Here is a 21,334-nt window from a genome sequence, read left to right on the forward strand (position 1 = left end):
CACATGGTGAAGTCTACCTAAAAGAATTGAGTGATCTACTGTATCAAAGGCTGTGCTTAAATCACGTAGTACTAATACAAAAAGTATTCTTCATATCCATATCGGACCTGAGGTTGTTTACAACCTGCTGTCTCAGTGCTATGATTGGCCTGAAAACCTGATTGGTGCTTTTCAAAAATACTGTGCAAGTTCATAAAAGTTTTATGTTTCATGAGGTTTTTTTCAACGTTTTTTCTAAGGGGTCACAATTAAGCCAATAAAAGTTGGGAACCTCCGGTATTCAGCTGTTTAGCCAAATTGAGAGTCCATCACTTCAAACTCATGCTTGCAGCCACCTCCAAGTTGCACTATCTTGGAATGACAAGATTACTGTATGCAAATATAATGACTGAATTAGTATAATTAATTGAATGAATTCCCTAAAAGACCTCCCTTCTTCATGGATGCAATATTACTAAGGAGCCACTCTGTAGAGTGATTCTCTGAGCCAAAGCCTCTGGACAGAAAGTGAGAGTAATTCTGAGAAACAGGCTCCTTGTAGTAAAATATGTAGGAGCAGAGAAAATGAAAGTCAAACTGTGAAGTGAAACCATTGGGTCATGCTGCATTGCATCACTGTGTTGATGTTACTCAGTGTATAAAAGAGAGAAATCCTTTGAGTTGAACCATCAGAGTCCAGACTGAAGGAAGACAGTGGAGTGTGAGCCAGCACCTGTCTACAGACATAACTATGAAGTCAGCTGTCATTGCCTTTCTCACCTGCCTGCTTGTCCTCTATGTACAAGGTTAGTGCTCCGTGATCGTCTCGTCCTTTGTGATGGAGCTTGTGTTTTAGAAACGCTACGGAATAAAACTTTAAAGCTGCAGTAATCAATAATGTTATGTCCACATGGATCAACTGACTATGTGTTATTGTAAAGGGGTCGCTGGTAGAGATGAACTGGACTCAGTTTTACCCTACATGCAGCACCAAACAGCAGAAACTAGCTGGTGAACATAGTGCAGCATTTATAAAGGAGAGTGAATGTTATGTGATGATATGTTACATGTTGTGTTTACAGGTTGTTCCATTGCCTCCATGTAGACTCAAAGGGGCTAATTTTAACTATATCTTGTAATTTAATCCATAAAAATACATCAGAGTTTAATAGTTGATTATATTTTGTATTAATAATCTAAATGTGTAAAGTTGTCAGATAAATGTAGTAGAGTGAAAAGTACAATGTTTACCTCCGAGATATACTGAAATAGAAACATAAAGTAGCATAAAAAGTGAATCTGAAGTCTGTTAAATGAATTAAAAGATGATCAGCAGCTAATAAGGTTGTGTCTTTTCTTCCTGCAGGAAAATCAGACACTGCTAGTTCATGCAAGTGTTTAAACGGTTATGTCGGCCGGGTCAACACAAAGGTCATCCAGGGAATGCCAGTCATACACCAACCAAGTGTCTTCTGTCTAAAGACAGAAATTATGTAAGTTCATGAGCTGAATTAAAACACATTTATGGACATGTCATTCTTCTGCATTACTCAGCTTCTCTCTAACGTGCCTCTTTCTTCTCTCGCAGTGTCACAATAGCAGATCAGAAGAAGTGTGTGAATCCAGAGTCACCACTGGGAAAAATCATTCTGAAAAACATGTAAGATCAGCTTGACTTCACTAACTTAGGACAACAGAACAGTGTTCATGCTCAGAGTCTTCAAGATGAAATACTGCTGTGAATGTTTCTGATCTCTCTTGCTTTATACTAATAGTTCAATGTCATTTGTTGATTCAGGCAAAAGAAATGACACTGTGAGCATGACGACGACTACCAGTCAAACTAATACACAGAGTTCAACGAGTCACCACACAACATCCACCATGTAGAGCTGCTGCAGTACTTTTATCATGTAAATACAATAAGTGATCTTCTGTTTCTGTTAAATTGTCATTGTGTGTATATAGTAAATAAATAATTTGTATATATTCTTAATATTTTTTGGTACCAAAAATAAAACCCCTGATTGTACTTTTTAGTGTTCTGTGTTTTGTTACACAAACTGAACCTGTGCTTACCTTCACCTCTCAATAGAATGTGTTCACACTAAATACACAGTAAATACAGGTCCAATCCAACGTTTGGACACACCTACTCATTGAGGAGTTTTTTCCTTATTTTTTACCATTTTCTACATTGTAGAACAATACTGAAGACATCAAAACTATGAAATAACACATATTGAATTATGTAGTGAAGAAAGAAAGTATTATCTTTCATATTTTAGATTCCTCACAGTAGCTACTGTTTGCCTTCATGACAGCTTTGTACACTCTAGACAATATCTTAACCAGCTTCGTGAGGTCGTCACCTGGAATGGTTTTCAGTTAACAGGTGAGAGGTGTACAAAACTCAAAAATTCTCTGAATCCGTTTAGAAGTCTAGAATCAAGTAACTCAAACATCTGAGCTTCCCAGCAATACAATGGAAAATGGGAAATGGTTATTAATGATTCTGATATCCAGACTTATATGTAATGGTAAGAAAACACGAATAAAATACTGTACATTACACCCGCCAAAGATAAAGGTGGTATGGCACTCCCAAATTTTAAAGATTATCATCATGCAGTACAACTTGGACCAGTAATCAAGAGGAAAGATATTGAGATGAATGTAGCAGACAGTCCAGTCCCTAATTGGTAATATTAAACTAGTAAGGAAATTACGAAATTCAATAGACCCAATAAGTTCCCACACACTGAACACTTGGTTTGATCTAATTAAACAGTACAAAGTAGAGAGGGAAGTGAGACTGTTGAGCTGCTTTGCTTATGATGACAGATTTAAACCAGGTTTGAGTGACAAAAACTTCAGAAATTGGGAGAGAAAGGGGATCATAGCAATGTGCACAATAACCAAGAATGGAGATATCATGAGTTTTCAGGAGCTGAAAGACAGATATGGATTAGAATTTCTTTTTTAGAAATTTACAGTTGAGGGATTACTTTATGAAGGAAACACAAAGCCCAAAAACCATAAATGGAGTACTTGATGTAATGATACAGACACACAGTGGGACAAGATTCAAGGCCATCTCGGCGCCTCACCAAAATCTAAGAGACTGTAAAGTTTCATCTACTACAGATGTGGCAAAAATTATTTGTACCCTTGCGTTTTATTAAAATAATGCACCATTCATCCTGAACAGTGTTGAAATTAAAATATATTTTATTATCAATGCATGTCTATTTTTGTTTTGCAGTGGAATAAAACAAAAAAGTTGTGAAACTAACTGAATAAATGCTTATTCTACAAAGACGTTCTAAAATAGCCTGGACCCTTTATTGGTGCCTATTAGAAGTTGTAAGAAATAATTGATTTGTAGTGACACTATTGTGTTTTAATTAGTATCACAGGTATTTTCCATCTTATAATCACTCATGTAACCAGTTTAAAAGGAGAAAATTACTCACTCTGCTGTTTTGTGCCACTGTGTGCATCACATTGAACATGGAAAACAGAAGGAAAACTAGAGAGTCTGATGATATTAGAAAAAAGGTAATAGCCAAGCATGGTCAACGTAAAGGTTACAAGACCATCTCCAAAGAGCTTGATGTTCCTGTGACCACTGTTGCCAATATTATTAAGAAGTTTAAGGCCCATGGAACTGTAGCCAACATCTCTGGACGTGGTCGCAAGAGGAAAATTGGCCCGAGATTGAACAGAAGGATTGCTCGAATGGCTGAGAAAGAACCAAAGAAAACTTCAATACAGATCCAAGCTGATCTTCAAGTTCAAGGTAAAATAGTTTCAAGTTGCACCATCCGTTGCTGTCTGAATGAAAATGGGCTCCATGGTAGAAGACCCAGGAAGACCCCACTTCTAAGAGATAGACACAGAAACACTAGACTGGACTTTGCCAAAATGCACGTTGACAAGCCACAGTCCTTCTGGGAGAATGTGCTTTGGACAGATGAAACAAAATTAGAGTTTTTTGTTAAATCACACCAACTCTATGTTTACAAAAGGAAAAAATTAAGCCTTCAAGGAAACGAACACCATGCCTACCGTGAAACATGGAGGAGGCTCACTGATGTTTTGGGGTATCTTTGCTGCCTCCGGCACTGGGTGCCTTGAATCTGTGCAGCACGATGAAATCACAAGACTATCAAGGCATTTTGGAGTGAAACATACAGCCCAGTGTCATAAAGCTGTGTCTTAATTGCAAGTCATGGGTCTCTCAGTAGTATAATGACCCCAATCATACATCAAAAAGCACTCCAGAGTGGATGAGAAGAAAGCGTTGGATCATTCTGAGGTGGCCTGCTATGAGTCCTGATCTGAATTCTATTGAACATTTGTGGAAAGAGCTGAAACTTGCAGTTGGGAGACGGCAGCCAACCTGAGAGAACTGGAGCAGTTTGCTCAAGAAGAGTGGGCCGAACTACCAGTGGAGACGAGTAGAAACCTTATTCAGAGTTACAGAAAGTGCTTGAGTGCAGTTATTGCCTCCAAAGGCCGTGCTACAAAATATTAAGTTAAGATTACCAATATTTTTGGCCATTTGTTTTATTGTATTAAATATGTTAATTTGTAAATCAGAAGCAAAGTTTCAGTTATATTCAATGTAAAATAAAGAATGATGGATACCATATACTTCTGTCGGTTTCAACTTAATACAGGGAGATTTTTTACCAATATTTCTGGCCACATCTGTATGTACATCAAGGCTAAATGGGAGAGGGAAGTAAACATTAAATTGCAACAGAAGAATGACTCAGCATCTGCAAAACACAACACACCACCACAAATTTGAGAACATGGAGGGAGTTTGAATGGAAAAATCCCACACACACATTTCTAGGGAATGCCACAAATTACACTCATTTTGGGAAAATATGCATGTTAAAATTAGAGACATTCTGGGATTATAAATGATTGTGTCATTGGTAATGACAGGCACTTAACCAAAATATTATTGATCACAAGCAAGAAGGCTATAACAAGAAATAAGTATAAGACTGAACCTCCTACTATAGAACAATAGTTAGGAATTATAAGAGAGATTTATACTATGGAAAAAATGACCTATCAGCTTAGATTGAGAGAAAATGTTTTTGTTAATAAATGGAGGAAATGGATGACATATGACACAGTGGAAAATGCTTTTGGACTAACTGATATAAATTTCAAGATACTGATTTTGCATACACCCTTTTTATACAGTGGACATTTGTAACCATGGCTGATTTGTTTTAGCTCCATGTTTATTTTTCATGGTTGTAAAAGAAAAAACATAAGTTATGAGACACAATACTTTTGGTTATATACACAAAAAATAAAATTTTGATTCATATGGCAGTAAAATAAAGGAAAAACATGTATAGTATGTGTCACCTGTTCTGTCCCTGCTCAGGTTTTTGCAGCCTCAGCTCAGTTTACGTGATGGATAGGCTATAACGTTACTGACCTTGTGAACAAGTCTCTCCAGTACACTGCAGACGAATTGAAAATAGAAAATAAAACACAGTGAGCAGCAGCTGATGTGCACACCTCTTGTTGATATTGATGAGTTCAGGTTCATCCCACACAATGAGCCCTGCATGTTTCTTAATTAGCTAATGTGACTAATGATACAGAAAACACAGTACCATGGTTTAGCAGGCAGTGGTCTGGCATACTGCTGTTAAAGGATCAGTTTGTGAAATTACTTATTGATTCTATGTAGTTCATGTATGAACTAAAGTTACTGTAGTCGACTGCTGTTTCCTGACTCATTGTACTACACCTTCTTTAATCATTAGCTATGTCTGCAGAGCTTGTAGCTGCTGATATCCAGAAATCTGAAAGGGAATTAAAATGAAATTGGAAATTTATTGTAAGACTATCTCAGGTGAGAAAAATCACTACCTCAGCAGTCAGTCAGGATTAATGCATTTACATGCAAGCAGGGCCAAAGATAGCATGTTTTCTGACGTCCTGTGTGTCTGTTAGAGGCTGTGACATCAGTATCACATTGTGCAATGCACAGACACAGAGACTCATACAGTCAGTCCACACATTTGGACAATGACCCTACATCCTGTTGAGCAATGCTACTGTGATTCGCGGAATTTCTCTTAACTGACAGGAAAGAGGGAAGAGCCAGAAAAGTGAAACTGTAAATCTTAACCCTACTTAGCACTTAGCACATAACCGACTCGGCACAAATGTAAATTTGTTTTAATATATTTGGTCAAGCAGAGCCCAAACCTGACAGGAAAGAATAAAGAGCCAGACAAGTGTAACAGTCAATGTTAATCCCATTTAGCACTTTCACATAGCCCACTTGGCATACTAATGTGTCAAGCAGACACATTAGTATGTGAGAGAAATAAATTAGTATCATCAGCAAAAAATAGTGGGGACAAGGAGGACAATGCTGCAGCCAAGTCATTTATATAAATAGGAAATAGGAGTGGTCCTAGAATAGATCCCTGTGGGACCCCACATGTTAAACATTTGCACACAACATTTTTGATGAATTCCGATCAATTTTCTGTCAGAAGCATTCCACCAAAACTGCTCTTCTCAGAGTTTACAATGACATAATGATGTCTTCTGATGTGGGTGAGTGCTCCATTTAAGTACTGCTGGATCTTAGCGCAGCTTTTGACACTGTGCATCACAGAATAATGACTGAATGGCTCAGGCAATGTGTGGGTGTCTCAGGGAGTGCCCTGGACTGGTTCTCCTACTACCTCTCAGATAGGAGTTTTTCTGTGTCTCTTGGTCCTTACACGTCCAAAACTGCTGCTCTTTCCCGTGGTGTGCCTCAAGGTTCTATTTTGGGTCCTATTCTCTTTGCTTTATATATGCCCCCCTTAGTTCAGGTTATCAGAAAATTTAGTGATATTTCCTATCATTGTTGCACTGACAATATTCAGCTCTGACTCTTTTAAGCCAGATAACCCCGAATTAGGAATTATAAGTTAGGAATTATAAGAGAGATTTATACTATGGGAAAAATGACCTATCAGCTTAGATTGAGAGAAAATGTTTTTGTTAATAAATGGAGGAAATGGATGACATATGACACAGTGGAAAATGCTTTTGGACTAACTGATATATAAATTTCAAGATACTGATTTTGCATACACCCTTTTTATAGAGTGGACATTTGTAACCATGGCTGATTTGTTTTAGCTCCATGTTTATTTTTCATGGTTGTAAAAGAAAAAACATAAGTTATGAGACACAATACTTTTGGTTATATACACAAAAAATAAAATTTTGATTCATATGGCAGTAAAATAAAGGAAAAACATGTATAGTATGTGTCACCTGTTCTGTCCCTGCTCAGGTTTTTGCAGCCTCAGCTCAGTTTACGTGATGGATAGGCTATAACGTTACTGACCTTGTGAACAAGTCTCTCCAGACCACTTCAGAGGAAATGAAAATAGAAAATAAAACACAGTGAGCAGCAGCTGATGTGCACACCTCTTATTGATATTGATAAGAGTTCAGGTTCATCCCACACAATGAGCCCTGCATGTTTCTTAATTAGCTAATGTGACTAATGATACAGAAAACACCGTACCATGGTTTAGCAGACAGTGGTCTGGCATACTGCTGTTAAAGGATCAGTTTGTGAAATTACTTATTGATTCTATGTAGTTCATGTATGAACTAAAGTTACTGTAGTCGACTGCTGTTTCCTGACTCATTGTACTACACCTTCTTTAATCATTAGCTATGTCTGCAGAGCTTGTAGCTGCTGATATCCAGAAATCTGAAAGGGAATTAAAATGAAATTGGAAATTTATTGTAAGACTATCTCAGGTGAGAAAAATCACTACCTCAGCAGTCAGTCAGGATTAATGCATTTACATGCAAGCAGGGCCAAAGACAGCACATTTTCCAACAGCCTGTGTGTCTGTTAGAGGCTGTGACATCAGTATCACATTGTGCAATGCACAGACACAGAGACTCATACAGTCAGTCCACACATTTGGACAATGACCCTACATCCTGTTGAGCAATGCTACTGTGATTCGCGGAATTTCTCTTAACTGACAGGAAAGAGGGAAGAGCCAGAAAAGTGAAACTGTAAATCTTAACCCTACTTAGCACTTAGCACATAACCGACTCGGCACAAATGTAAATTTGTTTTAATATATTTGGTCAAGCAGAGCCCAAACCTGACAGGAAAGAATAAAGAGCCAGACAAGTGTAACAGTCAATGTTAATCCCATTTAGCACTTTCACATAGCCCACTTGGCATACTAATGTGTCAAGCAGACACATTAGTATGTGAGAGAAATAAATTAGTATCATCAGCAAAAAATAGTGGGGACAAGGAGGACAATGCTGCAGCCAAGTCATTTATATAAATAGGAAATAGGAGTGGTCCTAGAATAGATCCCTGTGGGACCCCACATGTTAAACATTTGCACACAACATTTTTGATAAATTCCGATCAATTTTCCGTCAGAAGCATTCCACCAAAACTGCTCTTCTCAGAGTTTACAATGACATAATGATGTCTTCTGATGTGGGTGAGTGCTCCATTTAAGTACTGCTGGATCTTAGCACAGCTTTTGACACTGTGCATCACAGAATAATGACTGAATGGCTCAGGCAATGTGTGGGTGTCTCAGGGAGTGCCCTGGACTGGTTCTCCTACTACCTCTCAGATAGGAGTTTTTCTGTGTCTCTTGGTCCTTACACGTCCAAAACTGCTGCTCTTTCCCGTGGTGTGCCTCAAGGTTCTATTTTGGGTCCTATTCTCTTTGCTTTATATATGCCCCCCTTAGTTCAGGTTATCAGAAAATTTAGTGATATTTCCTATCATTGTTGCACTGACAATATTCAGCTCTGACTCTTTTAAGCCAGATAACCCTGATAAACTGTCTGTGCTGCACAACTGTCTGACTGCCAAGAAAGACTGGATGTCAAACAACTTCTTACCACTTAATAGTGACAAGACAGAGGTTCTCATCATTGCCTCTGACAGTATAGCTCCCAAGGTTGCTAAGAGTATTGGGTTCCTTTCATCAGCTGTTCGGTCTAACTTAAGAAAGCTGGTGTTATATTTGATCAGGCTATGCATTTCGATTGGCATAATAAATCACTGACCTGCACATGTTTTTTCCATCTACGAATATCGCAAAACTCAAGTCCGTCATTGTTACGGACTAGTCAAGTCTAGGGGATTCAGTATTAAGAACCGATACTAGTCTTAACCTGGAGGGTGTAGAAAAGGAGAAAAATGTGGAAGGACACAGAGGAAGACGGACTGGTTTCCAATATTAGAGAGACAGTCTGGAGGTGGGTTACCTTATCGAGGTTCCAAGCTGGCTAGCATTTTAAATCCCTCCGACTCGGCCTCGCCAGCGCTGGGCGTTGCTCTCGTGAGCCGCGAGCTCCTTCTGGCGGTTCAGTTCAGTTTTTGGTGTTTGGGGGATGGGTCCCTGAAGAACAGAGCTGGTTTTAACTCAACTCATAGCACTTATTCAATTGTCACGCTTTCCCAGCTGAGCCTCATCACTTCACTACGTTACTCCAGTGGCTGCGCGCGTACCTCACCGTGACGTCCTTTTTATCAACACGCAGCTTAACCACACCCCCTTGTTATCTTCTCAATGAAAACCAGTCCAGTGTTTAGGAAAGGGAAAGGAAGAAAGAGGAACTATAAACCCCGCCCCCCTTACACTCCTAACAGTCATATCACAACCAGAACTCGAAATGATTATTCACACTTTCATATCACCCCGACTGGACTATTGTTATTCCATCTTCACTTGTCTTTGCAAATTATCTCTGAACCGTTTACAAATGGTCCAAAATGCTGCTGCAAGGCTGTTAACCAGATTCAGCAGGATGACTTACATTACACCCATTTTTAAGTTCTTTACATTGGCTGCCTATCCGTTTCAGGATTCATTTTAAGGTTCTTGTTATCATGTATAGAGCCCTGCATGGACACCCTGCATGGCACCTAAGTACATCAGTGATCTTATCCATTCCTATATCACCAGTAGGTCACTTAGGTCTTCAGACCAGGACCTACTGGCTGTCCATCACTCTCGGCTAAAAACTAAAGGTGATCGTGCCTTTGCAATTGTGGCTCCAACACTATGGAACTCTCTTCCTTTACACATACCGTCGGTATTCCTTATAGATGCTTTTAAAAAATATGAACACCCATCTTTTTAAATTGGCTTTTTTGTCATCTTGAGTTGTGTGTGATGTGAAGTGATGTATTTACAGCCAACTAACTAGGCTGATTGGCTACAGCTATATTTTTGGCTCTCGGCTAACACAGGAGTCCATTTTGATTAGAAGTCAGTCAGCCGATGTAGAGATGCGTTTGTCTGTCTATATGTCTTCTTGTTAATCAGTTAAACAGGAACCAGTTTGCACAGAAGATGCAAACTGGTGTCTAAAAGTGACTTGTTCCTCATTTAGTTTTTTTAAAAGAAGTTGCTGTTCTGTATTAACTACAGACAATGTTTCAGGATCAAAATGCTCCATAAATTTAGTGTCACTATGCAGGATTCAATCAAAAGGATTGAAAACATATCATTTGAAGCAGTTGTCATCCTGTAATCACAGTTATTATCAACAACCAAACCAAGAGCTGCATCCATTCATTTCATATTCACTGATAGGTTTGCATCTCCAGTGGAAACACTTTTTAAAGTGCAATAAACAGTTGGATTTGAGAGGATGTTGTGACAGTGATAACAAAGACAGCCGTAGTCTATCATGGGCATGGAAGTGCTCATGAATAGACCAGCATACTGAGATACACGTTAGAATTACTAGGTATGATACTGTATGTGTGTATGTGTGTATGTGAGCGTGTGTGTGTGTATTGTGTCTATTGTTCAGAAGTCAGAGGTGTAGCATTGTTCTGTCTAGGCCTCAGAGCAGGTTTCTGGGATGGTGGGTTAACAATGAGTATCTCTTACCACAGGTAGGCAATCTCCCCCTTCTCCCTGGCAGCCCTCATGGCTGGAAGAAGTTCTTTTCACTTCTGTAAAACACCTTCAGGAAAGTCTGTGTTTTTCAGGGCTTTGCTGAGGACTTCCAGTTTGTCCTTATAAGGCAGAAACTTGACAACGATGGGCCTGGCAGAGGATGGAAAAAGCTTCCCAGTCCTGTGGACCAATGCCAACTCAATTTTGTGTCTATCTGTAGCTTCTCCGACAGCAGCTTCTTCACTTTGTCCTCAGAATGAGATCATTTTTCACTGACTGATTCATTAATGCCATTAATGATAATATTGTGTCGTCTAGGCTGACCTTCTATATAATCAGTTTTATCATTGAGTGAGATGAGACTTTTGCAGACTGTTTCCACATCATGCTTAGTATCTTTGTAGATATCACTCCACGTCTTGCAGTGGTTTTTAAAGTCATGAGATTCCTTTTGAGTGAACTCCAGACTGACCCTGAGGTCACTTCTCTCAGCAGCTCCCCAACTCTGTTTTTGAGCAGTCAACAAAATTTCAACACAGGATTTGAAGTTCTCCTGTTGTTCTTGACAAGTTTTATAGAAGTCCTTTTGCTGCTCAAGTAATTCACACACCTGAGCCGTGAGCCGTGATAGTCTCCTCTGGATCGTGGCTGGAACTTCCTTTAGGTGGAATGGCAATATTAACAACAGGTCCAGTGAACCACTAAACCCAGAATAAGGCCTACAAGGCCAAAGGCCTGGATGATCCAAGTCTAACAAAATTACATGTCCAGAGCTGGATTTCTGGCCCAGATACAGGATAAAGTTGGTGAAACCTCTGTTTGACTCTGTTTGTATAAGTAAACCAAAGACAAATAAAGGATTCAAGAGATATTAGATAGATAGAGTCCAGTTAATCTCACAGGAGTCACAGAGGAACACAGCAGCCCTACATCCTGTTGATCAATGCCACTGTGATTTGAGGAATTTCCCTTAACTCTCACAGGAAAGAGGAAACAGCCAGACAAATGAAACTGACAATATTGGCTCACTTGGCACTTTTTCGAGACTAAGAATACAAATATGTATATATTAAAAAAACAGTATAAAAAAAACAAACAAATATAAAACAATATAATCAACTGAATTAATTCCTTCAAAAGACGTCCCTTCTTCATGGATGCAATATTACTAAGGAGCCACTCTGTAGAGTGATTCTCTGAGCCAAAGCCTCTTGACAGGAAGTGTGAGTAATTCTGAGAAACAAGCTCCTTGTAGGAAAAAGGAAGGAGAAGAAAAACGGAAGGTCAAACTGTGAAGTGAAACCATCGGATGATGCTGCATTGCATCACTGTGTTGGTGTTACTTAGTATATAAAGGACAGAAATCCTTTGAGTTGAACCATCAGAGTCCAGACTGAAGAAAGACAGTGGAGTGTGAGCCAGCACCTGTCTACAGACACAACTATGAAGTCAGCTGTCATTGCCTTTCTCACCTGCCTGCTTGTCCTCTATGTACAAGGTTAGTGCTCCGTGATCGTCTCGTCCTTTGTGATGGAGCTTGTGTTTTAGAAATGCTACGGAATAGAACTTCAAAGCTGCAGTAATCAATAATGTTATTTCCATATGGATCAAGTGACTATGTGTTATTGTAAAGGGGTCGCTGGTAGTGATGAACTGGACTCAGTTTTACTCTACATGCAGCACCAAACAGCAGAAACTAGCTGGTGAACATAGTGCAGCATTTATAAAGGAGAGTGAATGTTATGTGATGATATGTTACATGTTGTGTTTACAGGTTGTTCCATTGCCTCCATGTGGACTCAAAGAGACTAATTTTAACTATATCCTGTAGTTTAATCCATAAAAATACATCAGAGTTTAATAGTTGATTATATTTTGTAGTAATAATCTAAATGTGTAAAGTTGTCAGATAAATGTAGTAGAGTGAAAAGTACAATGTTTACCTCCGAAATATACTGAAGTAGAAATATAAAGTAGCATAAAAAGTGAATCTGAAGTCTGTTAAATGAATTAAAAGATGATCAGCAGCTAATAAGGTTGTGTCTTTTCTTCCTGCAGGACAATCAGACACCGCTAGGACATGCAGATGTTCAAACAGTTATGTCGGCCGGGTCAACACAAAGGTCATCCAGGGAATGCCAGACATACACCACCCAAGTGTCTTCTGTCTAAAGACAGAAATTATGTAAGTTCATGAGCTGAATTAAACCACATTTATGGACATGTCATTCTTCTGCATTACTCAGCTTCTCTCTAACGTGCCTCTTTCTTCTCTCGCAGTGTCACAATAGCAGATAAGAAGAAGTGTGTAAATCCAGCATCACCACTGGGAAAAATCATTCTGAAAAACATGAGCAAGTAAGATCAGCTTGACTTCACTAACTTAGGACAACAGAACAGTGTTCATGCTCAGAGTCTTCAAGATGAAATACTGCTGTGAATGTTTCTGATCTCTGTTGCTTTATACTAATAGTTCAATGTCATTTGTTGATTCAGGCAAAAGAAGAATGAAGCTGTGAGCATGACGACGACTACCAGTCAAACTAATACACAGAGTTCAACGAGTCACCACATCATGTAGAGCTGCTGCAATACTTTTATACTTATTTTATACTTTTTATATTTCATTTTTACTATATTTATGAAATTTCATAATTAAATCTAATTTAAATGTAGTATTTTTTTATTTATACAGTTATATCACTGATCTTTCATGGTAGTGGTATTTTTCACTCCTATTTCTTGACGGTTACGCACCACAACACCAAAGCAAATCCCTTGTTGTATGTTTCTGATTCTGATTATCATGTCAATACAATAAGTGATCTTCTGTTTCTGTTTTCTTAACTTAAATTGTCATTGTGTTTATATAGTAAATAAGTCATTTGTATATATTTTGAATATTTTTTGGTACCAAAAATAAAACCCATGACTGTACTTTTAGTGTTCTGTGTTCTGTTACACAAACTGAATGTGTGCTTACCTTCACCTCTCAACAGAATGTGTTCACACTGAGGTTACAGATAACTAAGAGACAGTAGATACAGTACTATACATCGCAATTATGAAATAACACACATTGAATTAAGTAGTAAACAAAAATGTGTTAAACAAACCAAAATATCTCCCATGTTTTAGATTCCCCATAGTAGCCATTTTTTGCCTTGATGGCAGCTTCATACACTGTTGGTAATATCTGAACGAACTTCATCAGCGGTCAGTCGTATAAAACTCTGTGTTGACTCATGACTAAATACAGAAATATGCAGACAAATTATAAGGCTGTGCTGCACATGGTTCTGTTTTATACATCTAGGTCATTGAGTAACTGGGCTCATTTCCCACAGTTAGACGCCGTGAACCAGCTGTTTTCATATAAATTCACTGCCTGCTGCACCAGTCTGTACAGTTGTCAATGAAACAAACAGGAAAGAAGGAGAAATGCAGTTTCATATTTTGTGTTGCAACAGCAACGTTCTCCAACAGCAGAACAGCTGTTATTACACACAGCTGTGCTGCTGTTTTAACCGTCCATATCAATAATTCATCACATGGACGGTAAACCATCATCAGCAGTGATACCTCAGAAATAAAATCAATGATTAGTTTGTAGCTCATATCTAAAACGACTTTACAAGGTGTGAAGATAAAAAGAATATTAACAGCAAAATAAATTGTGTAAGTTAAAAGCATGAATTAAAAAATCACACAAAAGTAATTAATCAATGTTACTTTAATAAATGCGCATTGATTGGCATTTTACAGATTGATATGTAAATGCAAAGTGTGTTGGTGTTTTCCTGACCTTGAAACTCGCTTTGTGGTATTTTGGTGCCCAGCGGAGAGCGCACGGAGCACAGGCGGGAGGTTCATTCTAATGAAGCAGTGTAAAGCCAGTTGTTGTATTTTGGTTCTAGATTTTGCACTGAACACAGACGTCTCAGAACCTCGTCTGTTTCTGACGCAACGTCAATCTGCTGCTGCTTTGGTGATTTTATCAACAGGATCAAACTAAATATTTGCTGAAATAACAGATTCATGCTTGAAATACAAATAAGTTACAGCACAGACAGTAAAGTTCAATGTAGTTAAAGCAGGAAAGTCAGTGAATCAGTCTGTGTTGATCTGTGAGTAAATGTGTGATTCTTACAGTATCTGCTGTCTGTATGAGAAGCTTCTTCAGCTCATTAAACCTCTGCAGCATCTGAAGGCAGCACGACTGATACGTTGATAAATCTGCAGCCTCTGAGAAGTAACCAACCAGAGTACAGCGCCGTTACGCAGCCGTTCACTGTTTACCTTCATCAGGCTGGTTGGTTATAGCTCCATATTCTTCTTTTTTATGAAGCAGACGTGCAGTTAGCAGCTCAGCAGCCTCTTTTATAACTTTCTTTTTAGTAAAAGTAGCATCTCATGTTTTATCTTTGAAACACATTATAGTGCAAACGCTGTTGTGTTACTTTAATTACTAAACTAGGCCTATGTGACTGTTTACAAGCTGAGATACAGTAGAATTGTCTGTCCAGTGCGATCATATAAACAGCTTCACCAAATGATTTTTTTTTCTATTGTGGTCATAGTAACTAACTAATTAAATAAACTACTCCATCTGTCTTTGGCTGTAGATTTGAGCAGTTTCACAACTACTGGGGAAAACTGACCAGAGCAAAAACACTTTGAAGAGGTGGATGAAGTCTACAAATTCATGCACTTCGGCTTGTTTTGTGGCAGCTCAGGAGCTGCTTCTGATCTCCTTTGAGGTATATTGTTCATCCACACAGGTTGGAGTTTTGCATAACATATCTTAAAACTATCTTAATGACCTGTAAGGCAGATTTACAATTTAAAAATACTCCTGACCTTAATGACAGTGTTGAGCATATCACTATAATATCCGCAAAATATTAAATTCTTCAAAAAAAAAACTTTAAAAAAATCATTGTACATATGGCAGAATAGACACAAGAACTCCTAAAAATGTGTGTTACCTAAAGTAAAGCATTTAGTCAGTCTGTAATGGCGTACAGGTTGTCCATAACATAGCTGGCAAACTAACTAGCAAAAATATGTTTCCCCTTAAAATATCAAAAAAGTTGTTAATGTTAAATGAATGAATATTTTTAACTTAAACCACTGATTGTTTACTTAAACTAGGCTGATTGGCTACAGCTATATTTTTGGCTCTCGGCTAACACAGGAGTCCATTTTGATTAGAAGTCAGTCAGCCGATGTAGAGATGCGTTTGTCTGTCTATATATCTTCTTGTTAATCAGTTAAACAGGAACCAGTTTGCACAGAAGATGCAAACTGGTGTCTAAAAGTGACTTGTTCCTCATTTAGTTTTTTTAAAAGAAGTTGCTGTTCTGTATTAACTACAGACAATGTTTCAGGATCAAAATGCTCCATAAATTTAGTGTCACTATGCAGGATTCAATCAAAAGGATTGAAAACATATCATTTGAAGCAGTTGTCATCCTGTAATCACAGTTATTATCAACAACCAAACCAAGAGCTGCATTCATTCATTTCATATTCACTGATAGGTTTGCATCTCCAGTGGAAACACTTTTTAAGTTCAATAAACAGTTGGATTTGAGAGGATGTTGTGACAGTGATAACAAAGACAGCCGTAGTCTATCATGGGCATGGAAGTGCTCATGAGTAGACCAGCATACTGAGATACACGTTAGAATTACTAGGTATGATACTGTATGTGTGTATGTGTGTATGTGAGCATGTGTGTGTGTATTGTATCTATCGTTCAGAAGTCAGAGGTGTAGCATTGTTCTGTCTAGGCCTCAGAGCAGGTTTCTGGGATGGTGGGTTAACAATGAGTATCTCTTACCACAGGTAGGCAATCTCCCCCTTCTCCCTGGCAGCCCTCATGGCTGGAAGAAGTTCTTTTCACTTCTGTAAAACACCTTCAGGAAAGTCTGTGTTTTTCAGGGCTTTGCTGAGGACTTCCAGTTTGTCCTTATAAGGCAGAAACTTGACAATGATGGGCCTGACGGAGGATGGAAAAAGCTCTCCAGTCCTGTGGGCCCATACCAACTCAATTTGGTGTCTATCTGTAGCTTCTCCGACAGCAGCTTCTTCACTTTGTCCTCAGAATGAGATCATTTTTCACTTGACCCTGTATATAATCAGTTTTATCATTGAGTGAGATGAGACTTTTGCAGACTGTTTCCACATCATGCTTAGTATCTTTGTAGATATCACTCCACGTCTTGCAGTGGTTTTTAAAGTCATTAGATTCCTTTTGAGTGAACTCCAGACTGACCCTGAGGTCACTTCTCTCAGCAGCTCCCCAACTCTGTTGTTTGAGCAGTCAACAAAATTTCAACACAGGATTTGAAGTTCTCCTGTTGTTCTTGACAAGTTTTATAGAAGTCCTTTTGCTGCTCAAGTAATTCACACACCTGAGCCGTGGAGATAGTCTCCTCTGGATCGTTGCTGGAACTTCCTTTAGGTGGAATGGCAATATTAACAACAGGTCCAGTGAAGCACTAAACCCAGAATAAGGCCTACAAGGCCAAAGGCCTGGATGATCCAAGTCTAACAAAATGTCCAGAGCTGGATTTCTGGCCCAGATACACGATAAAGTTGGTGAAACCTCTGTTTGACTCTGTTTGTATAAGTAAACCAAAGACAAATTAAGAATTCAAGAGATATTAGATAGATAGACACCAGTTAATCTCACAGGAGTCACAGAGGAACACAGCAGCCCTACATCCTGTTGATCAAAGCCACTGTGATTTGGGGAATTTCCCTTAACTCTCACAGGAAAGAGGAAACAGTCAGACAAATGAAACTGAAAATATTGGCTCACTTGGCACTTTTTCAAGACTAAGAATACATATATATATATATATATATATTTAAAAAACAGTATAAAAAAACCAAATATAAAACAATATAATCAACTGAATTAATTCCTTCAAAAGACGTCCCTTCTTCATGGATGCAATATTACTAAGGAGCCACTCTGTAGAGTGATTCTCTGAGCCAAAGCCTCTGGACAGGAAGTGTGAGTAATTCTGAGAAACAGGCTCCTTGTAGGAAAAAGGAGGGAGTAGAAAAACTGAAAGTCAAACTGTGAAGTGAAACCATCGGATGATGCTGCATTGCATCACTGTGTTGGTGTTACTTAGTATATAAAGGACAGAAATCCTTTGACTTGAACCATCAGAGTCCAGACTGAAGGAAGACAGTGGAGTGTGAGCCAGCACCTGTCTACAGACACAACTATGAAGTCAGCTGTCATTGCCTTTCTCACCTGCCTGCTTGTCCTCTATGTACAAGGTTAGTGCTCCGTGATCGTCTCGTCCTTTGTGATGGAGCTTGTGTTTTAGAAATGCTACGGAATAGAACTTTAAAGCTGCAGTAATCAATAATGTTATTTCCCATATGGATCAAGTGACTATGTGTTATTGTAAAGGGGTCGCTGGTAGTGATGAACTGGACTCAGTTTTACTCTACATGCAGCACCAAACAGCAGAAACTAGCTGGTGAACATAGTGCAGCATTTATAAAGGAGAGTGAATGTTATGTGATGATATGTTACATGTTGTGTTTACAGGTTGTTCCATTGCCTCCATGTGGACTCAAAGAGACTAATTTTAACTATATCCTGTAGTTTAATCCATAAAAATACATCAGAGTTTAATAGTTGATTATATTTTGTAGTAATAATCTAAATGTGTAAAGTTGTCAGATAAATGTAGTAGAGTGAAAAGTACAATGTTTACCTCCGAAATATACTGAAGTAGAAATATAAAGTAGCATAAAAAGTGAATCTGAAGTCTGTTAAATGAATTAAAAGATGATCAGCAGCTAATAAGGTTGTGTCTTTTCTTCCTGCAGGACAATCAGAAACCGCTAATTCATGCAAGTGTTTAAACGGTTATGTCGGCCGGGTCAACACAAAGGTCATCAAGGGAATGCCAGACATATACCACCCAAGTGTCTTCTGTCTAAAGACAGAAATTATGTAAGTTCATGAGCTGAATTAAACCACATTTATGGACATGTCATTCTTCTGCATTACTCAGCTTCTCTCTAACGCGCCTCTTTCTTCTCTCGCAGTGTCACAATAGCAGATAAGAAGAAGTGTGTGAATCCAGAGTCACCACTGGGAAAAATCATTCTGAAAAACATGAGCAGGTAAGATCAGCTTGACTTCACCAACTTAGGACAACAGAACAGTGTTCATGCTCAGAGTCTTCAAGATGAAATACTGCTGTGAATGTTTCTGATCTCTGTTGCTTTATACTAATAGTTCAATGTCATTTGTTGATTCAGGCAAAAGAAGAATGAAGCTGTGAGCATGACGACGACTACCAGTCAAACTAATACACAGAGTTCAACGAGTCACCACACAACATCCACCATGTAGAGCTGCTGCAGTACTTTTATACTTATTTTATACTTTTTATATTTCATTTTTACTATATTTATGAAATTTCATAACTAAATCTAATTTAAATGTAGTATCTTTTTATTTATACAGTTATATCACTCATGTCACTACAATAAGTTATCTTCTGTTTGTTTTCTTAACTTAAATTGTCATTGTGTTTATATAGTAAATAAGTCATTTGTATATATTTTGAATATTTTTTGGTACCAAAAATAAAATCCATGACTGTACTTTTAGTGTTCTGTGTTCTGTTACACAAACTGAACGTGTGCTTACCTTCACCTCTCAACAGAATGTGTTCACACTGAGGTTACAGATAACTAAGAGACAGTAGATACAGAACTATACATCACAATTATGAAATAACACACATTGAATTAAGTAGTAAACAAAAATGTGTTAAACAAACCAAAATATCTCCCATGTTTTAGATTCCAGCAGAACAGCTGTTATTACACACAGCTGTGCTGCTGTTTTAACTGTCCATATCAATAATTCGTCACATGGACGGTAAACCATCATCAGCAGTGATACCTCAGAAATAAAATCAATGATTAGTTTGTAGCTCATATCTAAAACGACTTTACAAGGTGTGAAGATAAAAAGAATATTAACAGCAAAATAAATTGTATAAGTTAAAAGCATGAATTAAAAAAATCACACAAAAGTAATTAATCAATGTTACTTTAATAAATGCGCATTGATTGGCATTTTACAGATTGATATGTAAATGCAAAGTGTGTTGGTGTTTTCCTGACCTTGAAACTCGCTTTGTGGTATTTTGGTGCCCAGCGGAGAGCGCACGGAGCACAGGCGGGAGGTTCATTCTAATGAAGCAGTGTAAAGCCAGTTGTTGTATTTTGGTTCTAGATTTTGCACTGAACACAGACTGTTGTGTTACTTTAATTACTAAACTAGGCCTATGTGACTGTTTACAAGCTGAGATACAGTAGAATTGTCTGTCCAGTGCGACCATATAAACAGCTTCACCAAATGATTTTTTTTTCTATTGTGGTCATAGTAACTAACTAATTAAATAAACTACTCCATCTGTCTTTGGCTGTAGATTTGAGCAGTTTCACAACTACTGGGGAAAACTGACCAGAGCAAAAACACTTTGAAGAGGTGGATGAAGTCTACAAATTCATGCACTTCGGCTTGTTTTGTGGCAGCTCAGGAGCTGCTTCTGATCTCCTTTGAGGTATATTGTTCATCCACACAGGTTGGAGTTTTGCATAACATATCTTAAAACTATCTTAATGACCTGTAAGGCAGATTTATAAATTAAAAATACTCCTGACCTTAATGACAGTGTTGAGCATATCACTATAATATCCGCAAAATATTAAATTGATGCAAGATGCAAACTGGTGTCTAAAAGTGACTTGTTCCTCATTTAGTTTTTTTAAAAGAAGTTGCTGTTCTGTGTTAACTACAGACAATGTTTCAGGATCAAAATGCTCCATAAATTTAGTGTCACTATGCAGGATTCAATCAAAAGGATTGAAAACATATCATTTGAAGCAGTTGTCATCCTGTATTCACAGTTATTATCAACAACCAAACCAAGAGCTGCATTCATTCATTTCATATTCACTGATAGGTTTGCATCTCCAGTGGAAACACTTTTTAAAGTGCAATAAACAGTTGGATTTGAGAGGATGTTGTGACAGTGATAACAAAGACAGCCGTAGTCTATCATGGGCATGGAAGTGTTCATGAGTAGACCAGCATACTGAGATACACGTTAGAATTACTAGGTATGATACTGTATGTGTGTATGTGTGTATGTGAGCGTGTGTGTGTGTATTGTATCTATCGTTCAGAAGTCAGAGGTGTAGTATTGTTCTGTCTAGGCCTCAGAGCAGGTTTCTGGGATGGTGGGTTAACAATGAGTATCTCTTAACACAGGTAGGCAATCTCCCCCTTCTCCCTGGCAGCCCTCATGGCTGGAAGAAGTTCTTTTCAC

General features: G+C 38.2%; 2 protein-coding genes across 9 annotated transcripts in view; one reads left to right on the top strand and one right to left on the bottom strand.

Annotated features, from left to right (window-relative positions):
- The window catches only part of LOC122968417 (putative leucine-rich repeat-containing protein DDB_G0290503), a 635,740-nt gene that overhangs the window by 493,356 nt on the left and 121,050 nt on the right, over positions 1-21,334 (bottom strand). The window lies entirely within an intron of this gene.
- LOC122969115 (growth-regulated alpha protein-like) lies at positions 681-19,595 on the top strand. Of its 8 annotated transcripts, none has more exons than XM_044334702.1 (5): positions 684-785; positions 1,346-1,472; positions 1,568-1,639; positions 13,443-13,518; positions 19,324-19,595. In XM_044334702.1, exons 1-5 carry the CDS (start codon positions 731-733, stop codon positions 19,339-19,341), a joined length of 348 nt encoding a protein of 115 aa, XP_044190637.1. In that variant the 5' UTR covers positions 684-730; the 3' UTR covers positions 19,342-19,595. The 8 variants fall into 8 exon arrangements, with proteins under 8 accessions (XP_044190662.1, XP_044190637.1, XP_044190635.1 ...); XM_044334700.1 differs by lacking the exons at positions 684-785; positions 1,346-1,472; positions 1,568-1,639; positions 13,443-13,518 and adding exons at positions 12,284-12,444; positions 13,005-13,069; positions 18,875-18,936; positions 19,032-19,109 and having other exon boundaries at positions 19,248-19,595; XM_044334717.1 differs by lacking the exons at positions 684-785; positions 1,346-1,472; positions 1,568-1,639 and adding exons at positions 12,309-12,444; positions 13,005-13,131; positions 13,227-13,298.

Source organism: Thunnus albacares, chromosome 2 (assembly GCF_914725855.1).
Source record: "Thunnus albacares chromosome 2, fThuAlb1.1, whole genome shotgun sequence".
Classification (NCBI taxonomy): domain Eukaryota; kingdom Metazoa; phylum Chordata; class Actinopteri; order Scombriformes; family Scombridae; genus Thunnus; species Thunnus albacares.

Excerpts from the sequence above, each read along its gene's own strand:
- LOC122969115 (XM_044334700.1), top strand. The coding sequence starts at position 12,390 with ATGAAGTCAGCTGTCATTGCCTTTCTCACCTGCCTGCTTGTCCTCTAT. Across the intron at positions 12,445-13,004 it reads GCTTGTCCTCTATGTACAAG|GACAATCAGACACCGCTAGG; the intron begins GTTAGTGCTCCG and ends TTCTTCCTGCAG. Across the intron at positions 13,070-18,874 it reads TCGGCCGGGTCAACACAAAG|GTCATCAAGGGAATGCCAGA; the intron begins GTCATCCAGGGA and ends GTCAACACAAAG.